This window comes from Patagioenas fasciata, chromosome 9 (assembly GCF_037038585.1).
Source record: "Patagioenas fasciata isolate bPatFas1 chromosome 9, bPatFas1.hap1, whole genome shotgun sequence".
In the NCBI taxonomy this organism is placed as follows: domain Eukaryota; kingdom Metazoa; phylum Chordata; class Aves; order Columbiformes; family Columbidae; genus Patagioenas; species Patagioenas fasciata.
In genome coordinates, this window is record NC_092528.1 from 13,831,277 (window position 1) to 13,853,414 (window position 22,138).

A 22,138-nucleotide genomic window follows, 5' to 3' on the forward strand; every position below is an offset into this window, starting at 1 on the left:
GCTCAATGCTGTCACTGTCCTGGGCCTCAGGGGTGGTCCCGAGGGCATGGAACATGGGTGACCACCCAGGACTGATCCCAAACCTCTACCAGGCACCGCTGTCCCACAGGGGCAGCAGCACCTCCTCCTGCAGTGCTGCCAGCCAGACCTGCTTGAGAGCCAAAGGGTTTGAATCTTGAGGCTACACGGGTGAAAGAGACACACGACCTGCTCACAAGGAGGCTCTTCCTAATGAGCTTTTTACCATTCTGCCTTAAAACCACCCATGCTGTCTTGGCCTGATAATCTAGATATCACAACCACCTTTCCATCTCCAAATGCTCCAACACATGCCTGGGAAGCAGGAAAGTTACTTGATATTTTCCGCAGCTAATTTTTCACCATGGAATTGTGCTAGACTTGTCCTGAAAAGAATAATAATGTTCTCATTTCCTCCCCAGGCTGCCCTGCGAGCTGAAGGCTGCTGAGAGCCGATCTCTGCAGTCTACAAACAAAAAAGTGCTGGAAGGTCCCTGTGCAGGGAAAGCCACGGGGCACCCGTGCTGCGGTCTGCATGCTCTGCCACTCGCTGCAAGCCCATCCTGTCCTGGCAGGGACAGCAGGGCCAGAGAGACCAGCCTCATTTGGAGCAAACTCCAGCACATCCCTGATTTTAACCATTTTGGAAGGAAAGCATAGATTGGGTCTTTCCCAAAGTTTTCCCTGCTTTTCCCAACTAAAATTATTTATTCTGTTCAGTTTGAATGAGCAAATAATTTCAGTTATGTTTTCCAGTATGAAGGATTATATGGTTGAATGGCAGAAGAGATTTGATCCAGCCCTAAAGGAGGCAGCGGGAGCAGAGCTGTGTGAATTGCCACTACACAGGGTACGTAACGAGGCGGGGGCTAACGATCCTGTGGCCTCGCAATCTCAATGCCCCAGCCTTGGCAGGTGCTGAGCTCAAAAACTGCTGCAGCATGTCTGACCTCGGGGAAGCACCAACCCACCATCCTTAACTTCGGGCATCTTTACATCTGCATTCAAGCTTTGATATCTCTTGCGAGCGAGGATGTATGTACTTGGGGCCACCACAAAAGCAAAAAAAACCCAAAGAAAATAACAAAAAGAGAATAATAGCCAAGAACATGAGCTTTCTGATGACTGTTTTGTCTAAGGTGGCTCTTAGGCAGCAGTGTTTCACCTGCAAAGCTCCAGGATTTTCTTGCGGGGCTGCCCCGGAGATGGTGGCTCCAGCCGCTGCCCACTCAGATCTGTGGGCAGCACAAAGAGTCCTGAGCTCCACACTTTCTGTTTGCCCATTACTTTCTACTGCAATGTCGAGTGCTTTAATTGCTACTGTCAGCAGCGTTTCCAGCTCCTCTGTCAGAGTGAGTTTGAGGAAATAACATGCAGAAACAGACAATACAACCAGACAGCTAATCTCTCCAAGTGCAGGCAGTGCAACACTGATTATTCTTGCGATAATCTAAATAATGCAAGAAAAATTTCTGTATACCAAACTTGTTAAAAATTGGTAAATGCATTCAAAACCACAGCAGAGACTTTTAAAATATCCTTGATAAATAATGTCTCGAAGATTCATCCTCCCATAGTTACTGCTGAAATACTGAGTAGTCAGTTACCAGTTTCAAAAGAGTTCAAAACTGAAAAGGTACATGCAGCCTGATGCTTCTCAGCATATGTGGGACAACATTTTTCACACTAAGATCCAAAAATTGCTATTCAAAGCTATGCATGAATGCAACTTCACTTGTTCCCAGATCCAGACCTGTGGCTGGGCAGCACAGGGGCAGCATGTCCGGAGTAAGAATGGTACAGATCATCCTCCCATTTATCATTTGGATATTATTTTAAAAAAATAAATAATAAAAAAAAAAATCAACCTTGTTCAGATCACCATTACATTGCCAACATAACATTCCTCCAGTGAATGTTAAGATATAATTACCCTGTAAGGAATGATTCTTATTAAACATTTAATACATCTCCCTCTAATTGAAATTTAAGCCTTTGGTTGTCATTGGGTGTCACTAAAGAGGTGATTAAGCATAAAAAATGTATAGCGCTTAACTCCTTTTGGGGTGTTGGGATAGCTTCTGCTATGTAACAAACATAAATGATTTCTTTTGGACTCTAGACGTTTTTAAGGCTGCTGGATTTGAGGCTGGTGCAGGAAGATCTCCTTCCTCAGATGGACGGAAACCTTTCACCAGCTTCTCCCACAGCAGCAGGGGGTGAGACCCTCCCTTGGCTCTGCTCCCCCCTGTACCTTCCTGACTCTCTGGCCCACTCCCTGCAGGCCCCGTGCTGCCCCAAACCTCCCTCGCCACCTGTGGCCACCAGGCTCCGGTTGCCTGGCAATATTTCTTTGTTGTAGCTTCTCACAGCATGCACTTAAAAGTTTTCTTACGCAGAACTGTTTGCCATGAAAGTATAATGAAGAAAAATGCAGAATTTCCTCTTACGCAAGTAAATTGAATGTGACAGAGCTGCGCATGCTGAGCCTATGCACGGGTACCAACAATAGTCCTAAATCAAACATTTGCACATATGCATTGTTTTTTTGCATGTTATTAATAATATTGCTCATAGTCTACAAATAAGTCCTTGTCAAAGTTTCATCCGTAAATACCTATTTAATTCCACATATTATCCAGAACTTAGACACAGACTTGAAAAAGTACTGGCAAGCTGTTTTCCCTGTCCAGCTTGCTTTTTTCAAACAGCACAAATAACAAAAAGTTGACTGTAGTATTTCTCACTGCCACCTTTGTCCAGTACCATGGGACACCCGTGCTCAGGTCACCAAGGCCCTGCCCATCCTGCAGGAAAAACAAAACCCATGAATGTCAGCAATGGGAAAGTGCACCTACTCTTGTACTTGTCTCCCTCCCTGACTACCCTTCGTTGTGTGTTTTACCTACCTTGAGCTGATTATTTGTGCATAAACAAGCAACAAGAGTTGAGTGGTTATTCCATAATTATTCTAACTGAAATAAAGCAAGTCCAGAGAATCACTTTCAAAACTGATTGAAAAATAAACCCAGCTGTAAGAATACACCATGAAATAATTTACTGGAGAAAACCTCAGCTCCAAGAACAGCTGACCATGTTCCTATCATTGTCTTTGACAGAAGGAGTCTGAGTGGAGCTTTTGGCAGAGGAAAAAAAAAAGGCATAGACCTCACATAATCCTAAGAGTTTGAAAAGCAGCAATTGTATGAAAAAAGCCCTTTCTTATAGCCCTGTGGTGTGCAGTGCCCATCAGGCAAGAGCATTTGTAACACTGTTCAGATCTGTGAGGTTTCATAGCCCACAGATGGGGGTAGGTGCAGGATTCAGCACTGACACATCCAAATTCTGCAGCTTTGGTCGCTGAAATTTATGGTGGTGAAGGGCCATCTTTGTAATAATTCTACAGCCTTGTGTGCTTTGTTTTCCCTGGTCCAAAGCTAACACTTGCTAATTGCTGTCATGCCACTATGCTGAAAGTGCTTGAACGCAGCAGAGAGGAAGAGCCACCTGGAGTAAGGACCCAGCTATGCTCAAGTATGAGCATCTCCAACACCTGCGATAAGGTAACAGCCAGAACATGGGCTGGATTTTCAACTGCTGAGGATGATGCAGAGCTGGTGGCTTAGAGAAAAACCAAACTCCACAACCCTTAGACTTACACATGAAACTCATTTTGTGTGCAAGGTATTGAGAAAACAATCCAGGGACCTCCTTGCCTTTGCTTTACAGACCACAGCTTGGCTTCAGACCAGCCTGGTGTCAGCTTGCAACTCTCCCTCAGTGCAAATCACACATTTGCAATCTATTTATTCCCAAAGATGTCCAACAGATTTATTTTCTCCATTCTTGTGAACATTAATTAGAAACAGTCTGTCTCAAAATCACCTTGATGGCTTCTGAATACCCATCCATAAATCCAAATCACAGTAAACGCAAAACGAGTCCAGGGAGAACAACAAACCAAGGGACAAGAGGGATTGATGCTCACACTTACCTCCTCTGTACTGCAGATTCCTGCTGTCGCCTCTGGTGACTGGTTCCTCCCATATATACAAATGAGCAGGTAACTTCACATAAAGCAAATTAAAATTTGGGCCAGAAATGATTCCTTTCAGCACACTATTGGTTTCAAACAGTGCACTGTTGGAAGAGCAGAGCTGGGCTTTCCAAGTCAAGGATGAGGAAGGCACCTGACTCCCCGTGTCCAGACACGCGGTTGATGCTGGTGAGCAGTGCCCACGCAAGACCTGGGGCTTTGACTGAGTCCCAGATGTGGGGGCTTACACTAATGCTGGAGCGGGGCCCGTCCCAGCACACAGGGTGTCTATCCCAACCGCTTCCCTCCTTCTCCCACCAGGAAAGGGCACTGTGTGGGTTTCAACCCTTAGCAAAGATTTCTTCTGAAAAATTGCCTATCTGCTGATAGCGAGACACAGCAGCAAGTGCAAGCAGCACATGTGGCACCAGCAAGCAGGCAGAGACTGGGTCATGGCACTTCTACCTTGCACATGCGGGTGGGGTGAATTTAGAGGCCATGCTTGGCTCTTGCCTGCACAGCCAGGCTATAGCTGGAGTTGTGAACTGGGGGTGTCACGGGAAGAGATATAGAGAAAAAGAGACAGTAGGGCAGCATAAGGCAACACACTGGAAATCCCTCCTGGCATCGCATGTATAAAGACATCACATCCCGCTGGCATCCAAGCTGAACAAATCCTCATCAACCTGTGGAAGCCTCATGGGAATCACCAGGGTTTCTCCAGGAAAAATGAGCTAAAGGTTAAGGAAATTGTGGGGACTGCATAGAAGAGAGGGATCCTGCCACACACCTAATGAGTGGGGACCCCTGAAAGCAAGGATTTTCTACAGGCAAAGGAATGAACATGAAGAAGTGTGGGAGTGCCGAGGTTTAAGGGAACTCCTAAGAGCTGGCAGAACTGCTCCACCTCATCCCAACATGATGCAGAAACAGCAACAAGCATCTCACTAGTAGCACACGGTTTCCCAGAAGGCTTCAGGCAAAATCTGGGACTACAAACTTCAAAGGAAGAGCAGAGCTTCCTTGGCCTCAAGCAGCAGGACTACATCGAGCTCCTGTTTCTCAGGGTGGCCCCAGTCTAGGGCCATGGAGAATCTGAAGGCACCTTCCACAGAGGGTCACATGTGTCCCTATCAGCAACTGCAACACAACAGATCGCCAGGATGCAGGGGACACCCTGATCTCCACTGCTCTGGCAAGTGCTGACATGGGAATGAACCAATGCACAGACCTTCAAAGAGAAAATTTTATGGACGCTTTTATACACATACACAAATATTTTAATATAATGGTAACTGAAATGTTATCCATATTCTTAGTACTGTCATAATTAACTAAAAAGATATTTTTTAAATTTTGTAAAAATGACATATTTTACACATCTTCTATTTACAATTGCAATATACTTAAATGTTATAAAACATCCACTCTGACCTTTAAAATATATGTATACTAGGACTTAGTATTAGATATATTATAATTTATAGCAAACTTAGAGTTTGCTGTGTACCTATCTGTTCAATGGGTATTTCATAATCAGCCTGGCTTAATAAAGGCTGCTCAAAACCAAAAACTGACAACAACAAAAAAAAAGATAGGGAATGTGCAAGCATTGGGGCAGGTAAAAAAAAATTAAAAAAAAAAATAAAAATCAAGCTTGTCATTTTAAAAAATAATACCATGAAGACTTCCAATAAATTAAAATCATAACCCACAATTCCTTTTCCCGGCATTGTCCGTGATCAAATTAATTTTCAGTATTATTAATCTAAAAGGAAAAAAAACCAAACAAAGAATGAAACAAACAAACAGCCACCCAAGATCTCAAGATCTTCCTGAGGCCATGTGTTCCCTACACCGCTGTCAAGCATCAGGATTTGCCGGAGTGGTTGCTGCTGGCACAGACGAGCTGGCTCTGTTGATGACTCGTGAATAAGTGCGCTCCATTCCTTGCTGTTTTGCTGAGTCCTCCTTGTACGCAATCTTTTCACAAAAAAGCAAAAAAAAAAGAAAAAAACAGTGAGAGAGATCTCAATAATTCAGTGTCTGAAGCGTTCATTGTCTAATCAAGGATCTTGCAGTTTTTATTTATTACACAAGGATGCTATGGATCTGACAGAGGAAAAGGACCTTTGTCCAGGGACCCAGAAGTGACCGGAGGCTGCAGCAAGAGGGAGGAACATGCTCTGGGCTGGGGGGATACACGGGGCTGGGGTCACCAGCTTCTGCAAAGTGGTGCTTCATGGCCTTCCCTGAACTATGTTTCTCTGACAACTCTCATACAAACAGCACTGAGAAGTCACCTACATTTTACAAACTCAGCAGACACCTGCACTAGCACCTACTGACGGTGGCACAGACCAGCCCCAGTTCTGCCCACGCAGTCCCTCGGGATGTGCAGCATTCCCACCAAGCTCCATACACAAAGCACCTGGAAATGTGTCCCTTAGCACGGTTTGGAGCAATCGCCAGGCTGAGGCCCTGGGCAGAGCTGTGCTCTCAGGCAGGAGCAGTGGCAAAAGCTTGGCTTTGCCCTGTCCTACAGACAGGCCTTAGCAAGAAGGAAGATTTTTTTTTTATTCTGAAGAAGTACTTTTAGCCTTGGTAACAGCTCTTTTTCCTACAAATACAGACTGAAAACCAGCCTTCTTCCATGGGGCACTATGTTGAAGCACCCACAGCAGAGACATGGGCCATCCCCACTGACCACACAGCCATCAGTGGTGGAAGAGAAACCTCTCCCCTTCACAAAGCTCCAGGCACAATCTTATGCCATCAACCCCATTTATCCCTGCTCAGGGTTGCATGTCAACCCACCACATTTACTACTCGCACAGACGTGACCACGTGCTTCCACATACGGCTTTAGTGCCTGAGCCAGCAACCTGGGCAGCTCTGGAAAGGAGCATCTCAACACTGCTCATCACACATCACACATATACCTTATCTTTGTTTGTTTGTTTTAAACTCCCTGAGCAAGGGAGTCATTAGACATGAAACTAAACAAACATACCAAGTAGAAAAACCAGCAAGTGAGGAAAGTACATGACATTAAAAGAAAAAAATAGATGTAAGAAAAATGAACATACCACTTTTGGCTATAGTATTGAGGGAAATGTTAGACAGGGAAGAAGAGAAGCTGTATAAGCAAGGACCATGACAGAGCTGTCAGAAAAGAAAAAGAGCACAAAACAGAAAAGAGAAAAACATATGGTGATGAAAGAGTCACTGTCAGTGGGTGAGCAAACACAAACCTCTTGAATATGACAACGGGAAAGATGGGAAATCTTACTGGTGTAAAGCACACAGCACAGTTACAAGAGACCCTCAAGCTTTCCAACTGCAAGAGATATATTTCAGCCACAGTTTACAGCACGTCACTTCTCTGAGGCAACGCTCTGCTCAGAAGTAGGGAATTCATGCATTCATTGCAAGAGGAGTAGAGTTTTCCCAAAAAGCCACACTGGCTGGAATACTGGGCTGTCACTTATAGGACTGCCCCACAGGGCTGCAAGTGGGAAAGTGGTTTTCAGTGTGGGCTTTCAAATTCAGATAATTTTGGTGAAAGAGATGAAAATTCAGACTTTTACTAATGAACTCCTAACTTTACATATTACCATTTTTTATGTACAAGTAATTTTGTATTATTTAGTTTTTTCATTTACATGAAGAAAACTCAGAGCTCACTGATATAAATACAGGTGGGAATATTTAATAGAACTCAGCAAATATTTTATGAATGCTGAAACTCACGGGCTGCTCATGCCTTATTCGACTATATATTTTCTATTCTTGTGGGGAAAAGTAGTTCACACAAGACACGGTACTGTCTGTGCACATTGACTGGGCAGCCAAAATAACTTTCCAAGGGGACGTATGAACATTGAGTAACACATACCCTTAACACTTACATACTTAATAAAACAAAGAGTGATTAATATTAGTTATGGTAAAATGGCTGGAATGCTTGAGGTTCACAAATCTTTACACACCTAAACAGGAAGGAAGCACAACTCACAGAACAGCAACTACCCGAGTTTGACCCCCTGGTGTACACTGAGCCTTCAAAGCAGTTACACACATTTATACCCTGAGGAAAAACAGCCCAGTTCCACCGTACGAGTAACAATGGCCCAAAAGTTCTGGTAAATGCTTATTCTCCTCTCATGTGAAAATGAACAATACAGCATGGTATAAAGGGGTGCCAGACACTTCTGTGAGATGCCATCACTGATACCAATGGTGAAACAAAGTTAACTCTGTACACACATGGTGCTTATGTGTGCCATAGGCACCTGGAACAGGGCAACTGCTAGAGAGTATTTCCCCAATGCAGTCTAAGGTGGCCTACACACAAGCATGCAGAGAAATAATTAAACACAATTTAATTTGTACTTTAGTATGAAGAATGAATATTTAAATTAAAACAGAAAACATAATTAAAAATATCTGCATAGACACAGCAATAGGATAACTGCAAGCGTGCACTGAAGTCCAGTTCAGTATTTTGGGATGCATTTCATATAACGTAGTCACGATACATGCTCATCCTTCCGAAGGTGCTAACAGCTGAAATAAATGGCCTGGATTTTGACAGTGAACATAAACATAAAAACACAGAAAAGAATGAACTCCTTCTCTGAAAGCTGAATACAAATAGAAACTATAAAGATACCTCCTCCAGTTATAAGCCAGATCTTAAAAGCAATTTACTGTTTTAATTAAATACATCACAGCTGTAGGATAAAACAAGCAAAGCATAAAACACTAGTTTAACTGATCATCCTTCTATCCCTAGACCTCAGTCTGCATTTAGCCTCACGAACATTCAACTTGTCAATATGTAGCAAGACAGGTAGGAGACAAATTTTTGTTGACCAGTTAGATTCATTATTTATAATACAGCTGGATTTTAAAAATGAGAAAAGGTGGGGAAAAAAAAAAAGGAATAAGCTATGTTTTCTCAGTGACTATTGCACTGCCAGGTTTTACTTCTAGTAATTTGTTCTACAGCTTCATTTGCCACTACAAGACCCAATTAGCCACTCTCATTCAGCCCAATCGGGACAAAAATAGAGGATCTAACCTGTTCATTCATAACTGCAGAAAGCTCGCTGAGCATATCCTTATAATGAGACTTCATCTCTCCCTGATATTCAAATTGATCCTCCTTAATAAGGCGTTCATTGACATCAAGAGCATGTCCACATGCTTCTGCAAATTGCCTAGAAGCAAAAAACCACAAAGAACAACCACACAAATTTTATAGTAATGAAAAAAAAAACAATCTATAAATATGCACACACAGTCTACTGTACCCTCTTCTCCCCTTGCAAACTACACCCAGTTAGAAGTGACTTTCAGAAGTAATCCTCAGATCAAGAAGAATGTAGGCTACTAAGATAGCCCTGTAAACTTTTTCTTAGGAATAACTTCTAGGATACGGTGAATGCAGATGTAAATTAGCTTGGTTTGATTCAGCCTGGTTCCATGTCACACCCACCCATACTACTCATACAATGTGGAAGGTGGAGAGTCTAAACTTAAGGTTTACCTGAAGATTTCCTTCAGGAGCTTAACTTGATTATCAGGATATTTCTTAGCATTTGTCTCTTCAAGAAAAGCTCGAGCATAGGCCATTGGTCCAGCATTTACCTGGGGGAAAAATACACAGTTTATGTGCAGAGAACAAATAGTTTATTGTCATTTTCTCTTGGGTACCACGGCTTAGGGACTGGACTCAACCAGTCAAGCCTGTGTGAAGAACAACACCTTGTTCCTCTTGTCACCTGGATGAAACCTGAAGAGTTATACTCAGAAAAGGGTGCTGCTCAGCCTTGCACAATCTGTGGATCTCTGCTGGCCTTTGAAAGTTCTCAGCTAATTAACCATCTAGAAAGCTGTATGTTTGAAGACATTTTAACCAGGGCACCAGAAATGCATGCATCTCTCACCAATCCCAACTTTTCTAAATAGGAAATGATCCTAACAAAATTCCCTCTAAGGTATCTGCATACTTGGCTGTGAGATGGGCTATTTTCTCCAGTGGCACACGATGGTCTTGTTAGAAACTTCTTAACATTTACTTAGAGAAGATTTGACTAAAATAGTTATCTTTGCACATAAATCCAGTAGTCATAAAGATCAGCGGAAAAGTTTCCATTCCCTTACTTTTTTAGAGCAGGGTTCAACTGCACTGAAATAGTACAAGATATGACCAAAAATATAAAATGATGAAACATGCCTGGAATGATGAAAATCAGAATAAAACTTTGGGTAGATGCATTAAAAAGAAAAAAAAAAGGCAAACTGTCATTACCTTGACACTGACACTTCCTTGGAGTTTGAGCTGCAGTCGGATCATGTCCACTTCTTCCATTGTGCAAAGCTGATTGAGTTCGGAGACTTTTTTGGACATCTCATCAATTGCTACTTCAATAGGGTTCAGCTCTGTGCTGGTTTGGCTTATGACTTGAATGCGCTTCTTCACATAGGGAAACAAGTGACTGGCTGCTCGAAAGCAAGAAATGTATCAGAGAAACTCACCCAACAAGAAAACATTTAAGAAAGCAAAAGCATGAACTTACGACTTTGTCAATCTCTTTATCAATGCACGCAAATTAAGCTTTAACCACTAAATGACCAAAAGAGACACACCAGGTCCAAATTGAATTTTTATGTACCTGGCAACGGAAGAACATTTCCTTTTGAATTCACCACTGCTGGCTACTGAGCTCAGTCATATCCAGGCAGCAAAAAACTCTCACCACTCAGACTGCAGAACCCACAAATTTCTTCTTTTGAGTTAAAGCACCAAATGATAAGAATATACCAAACTTCAAACAGCTCAAAACATCCCATCAAACACGTTTCAAGTTACTAGCAGGAGTCTCTAGTTCAGCTGAACTGGGTATCACTCACTCACAGGTAAACTGCTACTAAAACATCATCCTTAAAGAAGTTAGGAGTCACTTTTAGTATTCAACATAAACACTGCTGTGGGAACTGACAGAGGAATTATTCATTGTTACAACCCCTTCCTTCCAGCCCAGGTCTTTTTGCAGACCTCAGAGAGTCTGGCAAAGGTACCGTTATGGTGCATTAAGCCTGATCTGAGCTAACAATCATTCCCCAAGTGCCCTACACACTTTGGAAGGCCTCCCAAACTCTGTGTATGCCACCTCTGGGGAGCATCTGCTGCCCTAAGAGCTAAGGAGCTCCAGCTTACAAGGTGTCTGTCTCCATGCAAAACAGGACACCCAGGATGTCCAGAACTGGAAAAATGAATTGCAACCAGGCCCAGCAAAGAGCCAGTGATCACAGACCACAGCCAGAATGCACTCGTCCTCTGCACAATGCACGCAGCAGGCTCTGGGGCAGAGATGCTGAGCTGGTACCTTCCAGTCATCCAGTACCTCTGCCCAGGCAGAAGGAACTTCCATTGCTCCTCCAGTCATACCAGTAAGCCCTGCTTTCTTCTCAGTCTAAAAGCCCCTTTTTTAATGTAGGAAGCAAATGAAGATATATGACTTTATTGAAGGGGGAGGGGACAAAACAAACAAAAAACCACAACAACTCCCTCCACCCCCCAGCAAAAACAACAACAAAAAAAGAAAGATGTTTCCTTCAGAGAAAAGCACTGAGGTGAAGCAGGTGCCTGAGGAAAAAGCAGGGGCGAAGAGAAGGTCATCAAATTCCCTCCTAACGCTGAAGACAGAGCCAGGCTAAGAGCATTGGGAGCTGACGACAGCATGTAATCAGCTACAGAAAATGTTCTGCTGGAAGAATAACCCTCTCTGTTTTTGCCAGACATACCATAACAGCTGTACTTTCAAGTCAGTGAAACTGCCTGCTTCAATACAGATCTCAAAACACCTACTGCTGTTCAAGCACTTAAAAAACCCACAGACAAGCTACTCCCCCTTCCTTCGTCTTACAAGCGAAGCTGTATCATGTAACAAGATGCCCGCAGACATCAGGGCCTGTTTCCTGACTTGTCAGAACAAAACTTTTAGGCGACTACACCTGTACTGTAAAGCAGCTTTCTTCACTTTCATAGAATAGTTTGGGTTGGAAGGGACCTTCAAAGGTCATCTAATCCAGCCCCCTTTGGGGGAGGCAGATGCACTGAAGTCAGTGGGGAACTGGATTTCCTGTCACTCAGGAGCCTTTGCTGTGAACATCAGCTTCTCTGCTTACAGCTGCCCATGAGAACAACGTCTCCATCTCAGACAGCTTCTCATACTTCCAGCCAAAATTCAGGCAGGTCAGGTTTCAGCAGCAGTTTCATGAAGGATGCCTCTTTAAAAAGATATTTCAATAGTGATAAGGAACTAAGTATTTTCTGTTTAATATGACTCAGTGAGAACAGACATATTTAGTGCTCCTGACATTCCTATATTAAAACACTGATTGTGCCCAATGAGATGAAATCTTACCTCTCACTTTAAAAAATTAAATAATGTATCTTATGCCTATTTTGGAGAAACATCTGTATGTGCTAAGTTTTACTCTTAGAAGAACAGGCATCCTACTTTACTTTGTACTTGACTTGTTTATTATTGAAAGAACAATGGTTTTGTGCACTAAGAAGCCTCCAGCAGAACCACTCCCAAATTACATCACTGAAAGAACAGTTAAGATGTCAATAATAAGGAAAAATAAGAAAGTTGATGACTCCACAAATGAAAATAACTTTCCCTAGGACAGTCAGCAGGATTGTAACAAAGCACGTACTTTGCCAATGGACACACTGAAAAGCTCACTTATCATTCTGCACAACACGCTGTGCCCGCTGACTGCAGAACACCTGGCCCATGGAACACACTGCTGGGCTCTGCTGGCCAAGGGGCGGGAGGGGGGACGCAGCCCAAGCAAACGTACTTGTCAGGATTGTGCGCCTCTTGCACTGCTCTTCGACACCTCCATGCTTCTTTCCTGACAGCGTGAAAGGTGTTTCAAACACAAAACGGTTGATGTTGTGATGCATTTCAAAGTCGGTCTTTCGATCATCGGCTTCTTTCTCTTCAAAGAAAGGTGTGACGTATGTCACCTGGATATACGCATATTTTGGATCCAGGTCTTTGGGGTTGACCTGTGAAACAGTGGCAAACAAAATTCTGTTAAGTGTGATGAGCTTCTATGGTATCCATTGTATTTCTGATGTTTTTACCTATCATAGCAATACCAATTAAAACTGAGACTTCCAAATGTAATATTCAGGCCACAGATTAGTACAAAGATATTTAACCAAAGGCCCTTAAGAACAGTGGGACTTTTGAATACAGACATTGGCAAAAGTGGACGAAAGCTAAATGAGAGAGAAAACAGCTTGCTTCTATGTTGCAGCAAACCTCTGCATGCTCTCTGCAGGCAAATGTTGGAATACGGTCTTTTCCCACTCACTGTGACGCCCTGCTGTAACACTGTTGTTTCCATACAGCACCTGTCATGCTATAAGGTGAGGGGCTTTTTTTGGTTGTAAAACTAGGTCATACTGGTTTACATGTGCACTCAGTTCACATTCATCCAAAACACAGCTCTCAAAACATGAACTGTGCACCTAGTTCTCCGCCTTGTGCAAGAACCACACGTCTTTCATACCTTGTTGGAATCCTGGATGATCTTCACGTTCTCTATTCCAAACTTGTCTGCATAAAGTTTCATCAGCCTTTGAGAGATCTCAGACAAGCCGGTTAATTTGGGTTCTTTATAGATATATTCTTTACCCTCCTCTTCTTCAAAAAAACCCTGTTTGCAAATAAATGGAAGGATACAGTGAACACAACAGGCAGGGCAAAGCCTAAAGAAGGTGCTTACGTCAGGAATCAAGGCGGCCTGTGTACCCACCAGAGCCTCCAGTATGCCACCTGCAGCACCTAAATTAAAAGTTTACCTCTCAGCACTCCTAGCAGCCACATACCCACAGGTCTGTGTTTGTACTGGTCTTGTATCTCTCAAGTCACCCAGGAAATAACACACACATGTAAGAGACCTAGCTGTTTAAAGAATTAAAGTGCTTTCTTGAGAAAGCTGATGTGTATAGGATGAAAAAGCCCTAATGAATTTAAAATTGGACATTAAAAGTTCTTTGAATTTTAGTCATTTGGGTAAATGAACTATTTTGGAAGCACTATACTAACAGAACATTAGGGCAACAGTGGTTTGCAGGACGCTCGGCTGGGATTTATGCAGCCTGTCACCTCCAGCACATCTGATCTGGGAGCTACATGTGCAGCAAAGGCTGGGCACCGCTAGGACACCACTGTTCCCAGCAATGTGCAGGGACACGGCATGGCCAGCACCTGGGAACCTGTCTGCATCTGCTCAGGGCATCTGATGAGGAACTCTGGTGGCATCCTAGAAGGCCATGTGGAATGGCAGCATTTTCGGAGATGATTAATAAATTATTTGAAAAGGGAAAAAAAAAATACACACAGACTGTGCTCCTTTGTGGAAAAGCTCAATCTTCTTCAGGTCATTTACTTATTACACTGGATGGACTTGGTAGAGCTTTAATAAAAGGCTCCACTGAAGAGCTGATCAAAAACCTGTCAGGCTTCAGAAGAAATGCTAACCTCAGAAAATTAACAGAGCATTGCATCATGTGCAGGTGAGACACTCCACTGCTACATGATGAACACGTACAGCAACATTCCAGGAGAAGCTCTCCCAGCCGAGCAGGAAGCGGCAGGTGCCCCATTAACCAGGACTGGATTTATCCCAAGGCCACGAGCAGCACCAGCCCTCCTCCTAGGATCTCATCTGCTGCCGATGAAACCTAGCAGTGTTAGCCCCTGCAGATGGACCCAAACCTCGTTCTTCCACCTTAACGCCAAGTGACCCAGAGGAAAATACCTGAAGCTGGAGGGATCACGGGGAAAGGCAGACAGCACTAATGACTAAAGGGACTCAAGCCCTTTAAACTTAACACAACGTGGCTTGGACAGCTAATTCTACAATACACCCAGGCAAACTGCCATCTGTTGAAAAAGAGAGAAGCGCAAATGAATGAAGTCAAGAGCTACCTCTCTTTGGAAGGTATCCACGCAAAATTCAGACTTAACATATTGAAGTGTATTTCAACTTTGGTCACTAAAATTATAGACTAGGCAAATCTTCACAAAAAGTACACAGAATTAAAATAAATTAGCTGTACATTTCAATGTTTGTTTAGGAAAAAAAAAAACAACCCTAAGCTCTATCTCAACAAGGATTAACAACTACATGATCTCTGGCTTCTCCTCCCGTAAAGATAAGGGGTAATAAAATTGCCTTTTAATTTGGCAAGTGCCAGCAGCAATGGGGGCATTACCAGAAACCAACAACTAATAACAGCAAGAGCCACTTGTATGATAATGTCTTAATCAGTCTCACAGTGACCTTATAACATTGCACAATTTTTAACAATATTACCAATTGAACTCTATAGGCATACAAAGAACTTCGCAGGTAATCGGAGAACAAATTTTGAGCTTGAAAGCTGACCCCTCTAAAAACATTTAGTGAAAAGATCTGCAGGTTCACAACCTGATTTCTGATCTTGTTTGCACTGAAGCAAAACTGTTTTATGTGGGAAAACTTCATTAGTCTCATGAAACCATACTCAATCACGTTATTCAGGATTGCTTCTGTCAAAAAAAACATCTGTTTTCTGTTACTATTTAATGTTTTCAACAAAAAAACGTAATGTTTTCCAAATTAATCATATAGCAAACTAGAATATAGTTTATCTTCTTAAAAACTGATTCTGTATATGTTTGCATGCTGGGACATAGTGTTTCTAAGTGCCAAATCTCTGTGCTGATACTGCATGTCACACTAAGATGATATCTGTATTAACGGTTTTGCTCAAAAAAAATCCAAAACCAAAACCCAACAAACCTGAAAACAAATCACCAACAGATTTAGCCTTGTCTCTAATGCAAGAGACATCATTTAAGTACATATTTCCTACAATATTTCAGCTGACAAGAGACAAGTCGAAGCTAATTGTGAGCTATAAATAATTGTGTCTGCCATATGCTATGCGTCTGGTAAAGATCATTGGAAGTAAGATTAAATACTTTTTAGCAGCCAAATATCCTCCAATTTCAGGATTTTAAAATATTAAGCAGCCAAGGTCACACTATCAATGCATATCCCTGGATTATCTTAACACTGGTTGGTTTTGCCCTGCAAGAACAATGCAGCCTTAGAGATGGAAATTATTGCACAGAGCAGCCAAACACGATGGAATGGAGATGACCTTCTGGACAGTAGGTTATTGGTTTCCACTGAGCTCTGATGTGCTGAGAGTCAGGTTGTGACCTGAGATTGTCACTGTGGGAGCACTGAAAAGGCCATTCTTCCTCCCCATACACCCTCCGGCACAGCCTGGAGCTCACAGTAAATCTGACTCTTCTCTGCTGCCCTTTGCTTGAGGAATATACACTGCTGTCCTGACAGCTGATGTGCCGAGGTAACGCCTTCTGCTTTACCTACCCAGGATTAGCATTTAATGGATCCTTCTCTGTCTTAATTGAGTCAGCATCACCTCCTATTGTAAGTGAGCATGTTGCACTCTTTGGTAGGAAAGCTACAGCTATTTTGTCACATTTGGAAAAGGGGACATGTCTTCTGATCTTCAGATGTAAAACTGCAGTCAGCTTACTGCTATGAGAATCTGCCCTCTGGCTTCTACAGCTTCTTGCATGGATAGGAGAACAAAACCTCAGCTCTGCCTTAACCTAACCCTGCTCTGAAAACAAAGCTTGAATGTCTTTGCTTATCAGCACAATATGAGCTTTCAGCTATTCAACAGATTTTTTTTTTTTTTTCAGTTAAAGAAAGATCTTGACTTCTCAAAACACTCACCTGCAGATAAAATCATAAGCACTGGCTAGTGTGGCCACTTGGTGGTGCAATGAGATGTTGTCACCAAAGGACCTCAACAGAATTTGCAGTCAAAACCAGCAGCTGCCATGAGATCCAGCTCTCTGAACCGGCAAATAAAGCTCTCTGGCAAAAACAACCAACTACATCCTCCCTAAGGACTACATTCTTTCAAACCACCCTTCAAGAGGGTCCCCGCAGCAATGCAGTACCTAAATACTGTCCCTGCTTTTTGCACAAGGAACAACGGTTTGCAGATGCAGCTGCAGATTTTCTTTTTCTGCTAAGAACCCCCAAAATCCTTCCTGCAAACAGGATCTGCAGTATTCTTTTGTCCTTCAATCTGCTTTATCTGCAGTTTTTGTTTCAGTTAAGGAAGAGCAATGTTCCAATTTTACAAAACATAGATATGTGTAATAATAACTTTTTTATGTGTGTGCTTACATTTGTATCTACCCACAGGTATTTTTTAGAACAGTGCATGTGTAAGACCGAAAAGGAATCCAATACCTGCTACCGAGTTTCTTTCTGTGGCATTTCCTTTGTAGTGGCCTAAGCAGAGTCTTTCATATTGCTTTACACTGGTTCAACTGTGTAGTACTAGTAAAACCCGCAATCATTAGCTTTTGGGAGACAGTGTGCAAAATCTGCCAGAGGCCCAAAAAACAAAAATTGCTTTTAATGTTTTAAATGAATTGGGCACTGAGACTGCCTTCAGGACAGATGCCTGCAATACTATTGGCAACAGAAGGACCAAAAGGTCTCAAAACTTTCCACTTGCATAGCCAAATGGAAGCAAGTGGCACAGAGGAAAAAGGGACTGACAGAAATACAGAAAGAAAACCTTCCAAAGAGAAAAATATGCAGGCACAACTGGTACCGTTCTCTCTGTCCCTCCCTCCAGGTTGAGCTTCATCTGTAGCTCCCACACCTGTCATGATGCTCTGTGAACCAGCAAGCCCTCCTTCATCAGCTCTGCACACCCGCTCCTATTGCCTTGGTGAATGAGGTACAAGTAATGCTGATGGGAGTGATCTACCTTTAATTATTTGCACTGTGTTGGACATTTTTCAAAGAATCACAGAATGTTGGGGATTGGGAGGGACCTTGAAAGATCATCTATTCCTGCTGGAGCAGGAACACCTAGATGAGGTTACACAGGAAGGTGTCCAGGCGGGTTTGAATGTCTCCAGAGAAGGAGACTCCACAACCTCCCTGGGCAGCCTGTTCCAGTGTCTGTTACCTTCACTGTGAAGAAGTTACTTCTCATGTTTATGTGGAACCTCCTGTGTTCCAGCTTGTACCCATTACCCCTTGTCCTACCACTGGCTGTCACTGAGAAGAGCCTGGCTCCATCCTCATGACACTCACCCTTTACACATTTATAAACATTAATGAGGTCACTCCTCAGTCTCCTCTTCTCCAAGATAAAGAGACCCAACTCCCTCAGCCTTTCCTCATAAGGGAGACGCTCCACTCCCTTAATCATCTTTGTTGCCCTGCGCTGGACTCTCTCCAGCAGTTCCCTGTCCTTCTGGAACTGAGGGGCCCAGAACTGGATACAATATTCCAGGTGTGGTCTCACCAGGGCAGAGTAGAGGGGGAGGAGAACCTCTCTTGACCTACTGACCATCCTCCTTCTAATACACCCCAGGATGCCATTGGCCTTCCTGGCCACAAGGGCACAGTGCTGGCTCATGGTCATCCTGCTGTCCACCAGAACTCCCAGGTCCCTTTCCCCTATACTGCTCTCTAAAAGGTTATTCCCCAACTTATACTGGAACCTGGGGTTGTTCCTACCCAGACTCTCTTTTTGTCACTATGCCTCTGCGAGGAGAGAAGTCCCACTTTCTACCACATATCGTCTCTTCTGCAAGAAGGAGGAAGCTGTGCCTGTTTGCATTTAGAGCTCAGTGTCTGGGGTCACCAGGGAACAGACCGAGCAATATGCAGCTATGAAAAAGTCATGTGCTTTCGAGCACTAAAGCTGTTTAAATGAAGCTGTCCTTTTGGCACTGGCAGCTGAAAAGTCATTGCACTGTAACAGAGATTTTGACCCAGTTCAGAATCACTACAGTTAAATTATCCACTTAAAAGCGGCTGCCTCTGGGAGAGCCCTGGCAACAAGGTGCAAGTAGGAGAGTCCCATTTCCCCCCTGCTGCCCCTGTTCTGAGGAAGGACTCGCCATTGCCCTCTGACTCCCAATTTGCCTGCTCCTACTCAGGGCTATGAGGCAGGTGGCTGCACCTTGCCCAGAGCGCTCTGTTCACCACTGCCGTACACCGCAGACTGCACTGGCCAGGAAAGCAGGCTTGCATTCAAACAGCATTAATGCTACACTGAGTTTTTCAACAGAGGAAGAAGGGGTCCAATCCCACTCTCAGTGAAGGCGAGAGAAAAATTTTCACTGATATGAGATGATGTAGCATTGGGCCCCACAGTGCACACACAACACAGTGACAGATACGGCTTGGTAATTCAGATAACTAAACAAACAAAAATTAGTTTGCAGGATGCAACAATAAATGAAACAATGTTATTTCATCTGCCATGAACCAAAGAATTGAGAGCACAGGGAAGTTAATGTTAAGAAACAGTATAGGGGAAGACAGAGGACATGTGAGGAAAATTAAACAAAACATGCAAAAGAACTAGACTTACCACAGCCTTGAACAAGATCAAAAGGAGAAAAGAGCAAATTTCTGCATTAAAATCTAATTAGCAAACAGAATGATCCACATCAATCTGTTGTTTACACATCTTATTATTTTAGAGTAAAGGTGATCATGTGCTTGCCAAACCCAGCTCTTAAAAGAACATGCTGGATTGCTACACTAGTTTGTAGTGGAAGCAAGCACAAAATAATGCTTTGAGGATGCTGAAGCACAGCAGAAGGAATACAACTACTCTACAGTATACTGCACAGAATCAGAGGTGGCCTGAAAGCAGAAGTCAGAGTCAGAAAGAAACACAACAAAACATCTACTTCCTACTGCTCTGCTTTAAGCTCTATTTGAAGAGAGGGTCATCTATCAAAGGTGTCTTATCTGGTTTTACTTATGTTTTACTCTGAAGAAAACCTGCCGTGCCTCATTCTCAATTTTTCTTGATGAAGTCAAGAACTAAAGCTGATGTACAGGTCTGTTCTCCATTACACCACAAAATCCATAGAAGCAGTTTACACAGGTGCAACTGAGTACTTTCTCTTCTGAGTAAAAGTCTCCTTGGAGTATGACCCACAAGGCACTTTCTACTCAACCATTCACTGTCAAGTGTTTCCCTGTTTTAGCTTCCCTGTAACACATCAGGATTAGAAAAATGTGGCTCGAATCTGTGCAGACAAAAGAAACCAAGTTGACTCACCTGCCCATAAAACGCAACACGGTAATATCGTCCAAAGAGGCGTTTCTCAGAGTTCACTACTTCTGCAACCTTGAGGTATGAGCGGTGGATGTCGTAGTACAAATCAGACAGTCTCTACAGTAAGAAACAAGGAGAGTGAGGGGAAGTGAGAGAGCACAAGTACTTTGGTAGGGACCTACCAAGAGGTCAGAGAACCCAAGTGTCCTGTGTGCAGGTGAGAGCAGAGTGCCAGTAACTCCAGCCAGCTCCAAACCCCATGCAAAGATATGCTATCCACAATTACCACTAAAAAGCACTTTCTTGGGACAGTGAACCAAAATTTTAACTATGTGTATATGTATGTGAGGACCCGCTTCCTCAGTGTACAGCTTATAGATAACTACCTCTTTGCCTTTTTTTTTTTTTAAATTTAAAACCAGGAAAAATAGTAAATGAGATTATCATCTCATTATCCATTATATATTAAAATGGCCAAGCAAATAAGACTTGAAGAAACCCTGGAATTGTGAAGAGATCACATAATTTATCAGCAGTTTTTAAACTTCAACACAATGCAAATGTGCTCTTGGTTTAAAAACACACGTAAAAATTCACATCCAGTGGCTAACACAACAGGTTGGTTTGAAAGTTCACTGTTGTGTTGATGGTGGAAAGAGGAAGGTAAGGTACTGGAGTTTTTCATTTACTCACACAGTACAAAGCATTTCAAGGAAACATTTCAGACAGGAAGAAAAAAAAATCCTTTTAAAGATAGCACTTTTTTTTTTCCTAAAAATTTTGATCTTTACTGTTGTCTTACAATAATTAAAAAAAAAATAGAAACCAACTTACTTTGAAGTCCCTCTGCTTTTCAAAAACAGCAATGATAGGCTTGTTAACCTCAGCAATAAGCTCATATCTCTCAGACTTCCACAGGTATTCAACACACAACTCCAGCTGCTCCACAAGAACATTCTGCAATTCCACAAATACAAATAATTCAGTGACTCAACAGCTGGTGGCATTTACTTAACAGCAATGCAGCAAAAGGACACACCCACTATTTCATTTTTGTTCTGCATCTTCTATTTAAGGTTTTTTTCAATTATATAATATTTAACCTGGTATTGGTGACCCAGCTCTTAACAAACTGAAATAACAGTAACATGAAAATACTTGAATACTTGAAACCTCATTCAGAAGAATGGGTTTGCTTCATGGGCTCCCCTCTGCCCTGACGCCCAGCTCCGGTATGTAATGTCCTGGTTAGCCAAGCACCTATCCCTGCTGTTCAGTACAACAGCTACGACATTTCATTCAAAAGCTGTGTGTCTTTTAATACTGTGTGAAGTACACTCTTACTATAATTTGTTGCAATATGCACAAGCATCCACTAGAAATAACACTCTCTGTTAATATAGAACAAGTATATAAACATTAATGCTGCTGACCTCATTATAGGGAGTATCTTGCATCCCAGAGTCTTCCTTCATAGCACCTTCTTCTTTAATGTTGGGGGTGATGCTCAGAAAGGCAGGCCATCCCATGGAAAATAAGCCTTGAAGTGCAAGTCATAACCATGTCAGTTAACGACTGAATAACCAGATAATTCAAAACGTCATTGGATGCCGTTATAACAGAGCTGATTTTACTTGACTGGATTAGCTAATTTTTCACAGCCCAAGTGATGAGAGGCACAAATGGAACTGACTGAATTTATGAGACTATTACATATTTTCTCTAACCTTCTAACCGAGGAACTCTCTTGTAGAAAGCTCCAGCCAGTGGCAGAAGCAGCTGATGAAAAGGCTCGCAAGGATTCAAACTGAGCTTACATTTACTGTTTATTAAGCTGTGGCCTTAGTTCA

At 42.7% G+C, this 22,138-nt stretch overlaps 1 protein-coding gene across 18 annotated transcripts in view; it reads right to left on the reverse strand.

Annotated features, from left to right (window-relative positions):
- Window positions 1-5,292: 5,292 nt before the first annotated feature.
- The window catches only part of DOCK10 (dedicator of cytokinesis 10), a 154,474-nt gene continuing 137,628 nt past the window's right edge, over window positions 5,293-22,138 (reverse strand). For 13 of the 18 annotated variants that reach the window (XM_071812468.1, XM_071812463.1, XM_071812466.1 and 10 more), the window contains 10 exons: window positions 21,722-21,828; window positions 21,123-21,245; window positions 20,292-20,405; window positions 13,658-13,804; window positions 12,938-13,148; window positions 10,374-10,564; window positions 9,609-9,709; window positions 9,141-9,279; window positions 7,144-7,219; window positions 5,293-6,037 (listed from right to left, as the gene is read on the reverse strand). In XM_071812468.1, coding sequence (XP_071668569.1) covers window positions 5,925-6,037; window positions 7,144-7,219; window positions 9,141-9,279; window positions 9,609-9,709; window positions 10,374-10,564; window positions 12,938-13,148; window positions 13,658-13,804; window positions 20,292-20,405; window positions 21,123-21,245; window positions 21,722-21,828 — 1,322 coding nt within the window. In that variant the 3' untranslated portion in view covers window positions 5,293-5,924. The remainder of the gene's footprint in view (window positions 6,038-7,143; window positions 7,220-9,140; window positions 9,280-9,608; window positions 9,710-10,373; window positions 10,565-12,937; window positions 13,149-13,657; window positions 13,805-20,291; window positions 20,406-21,122; window positions 21,246-21,721; window positions 21,829-22,138) is intronic. The other 5 variants (XM_065844303.2, XM_065844305.2, XM_065844314.2 and 2 more) reach the window with 1 other exon arrangement.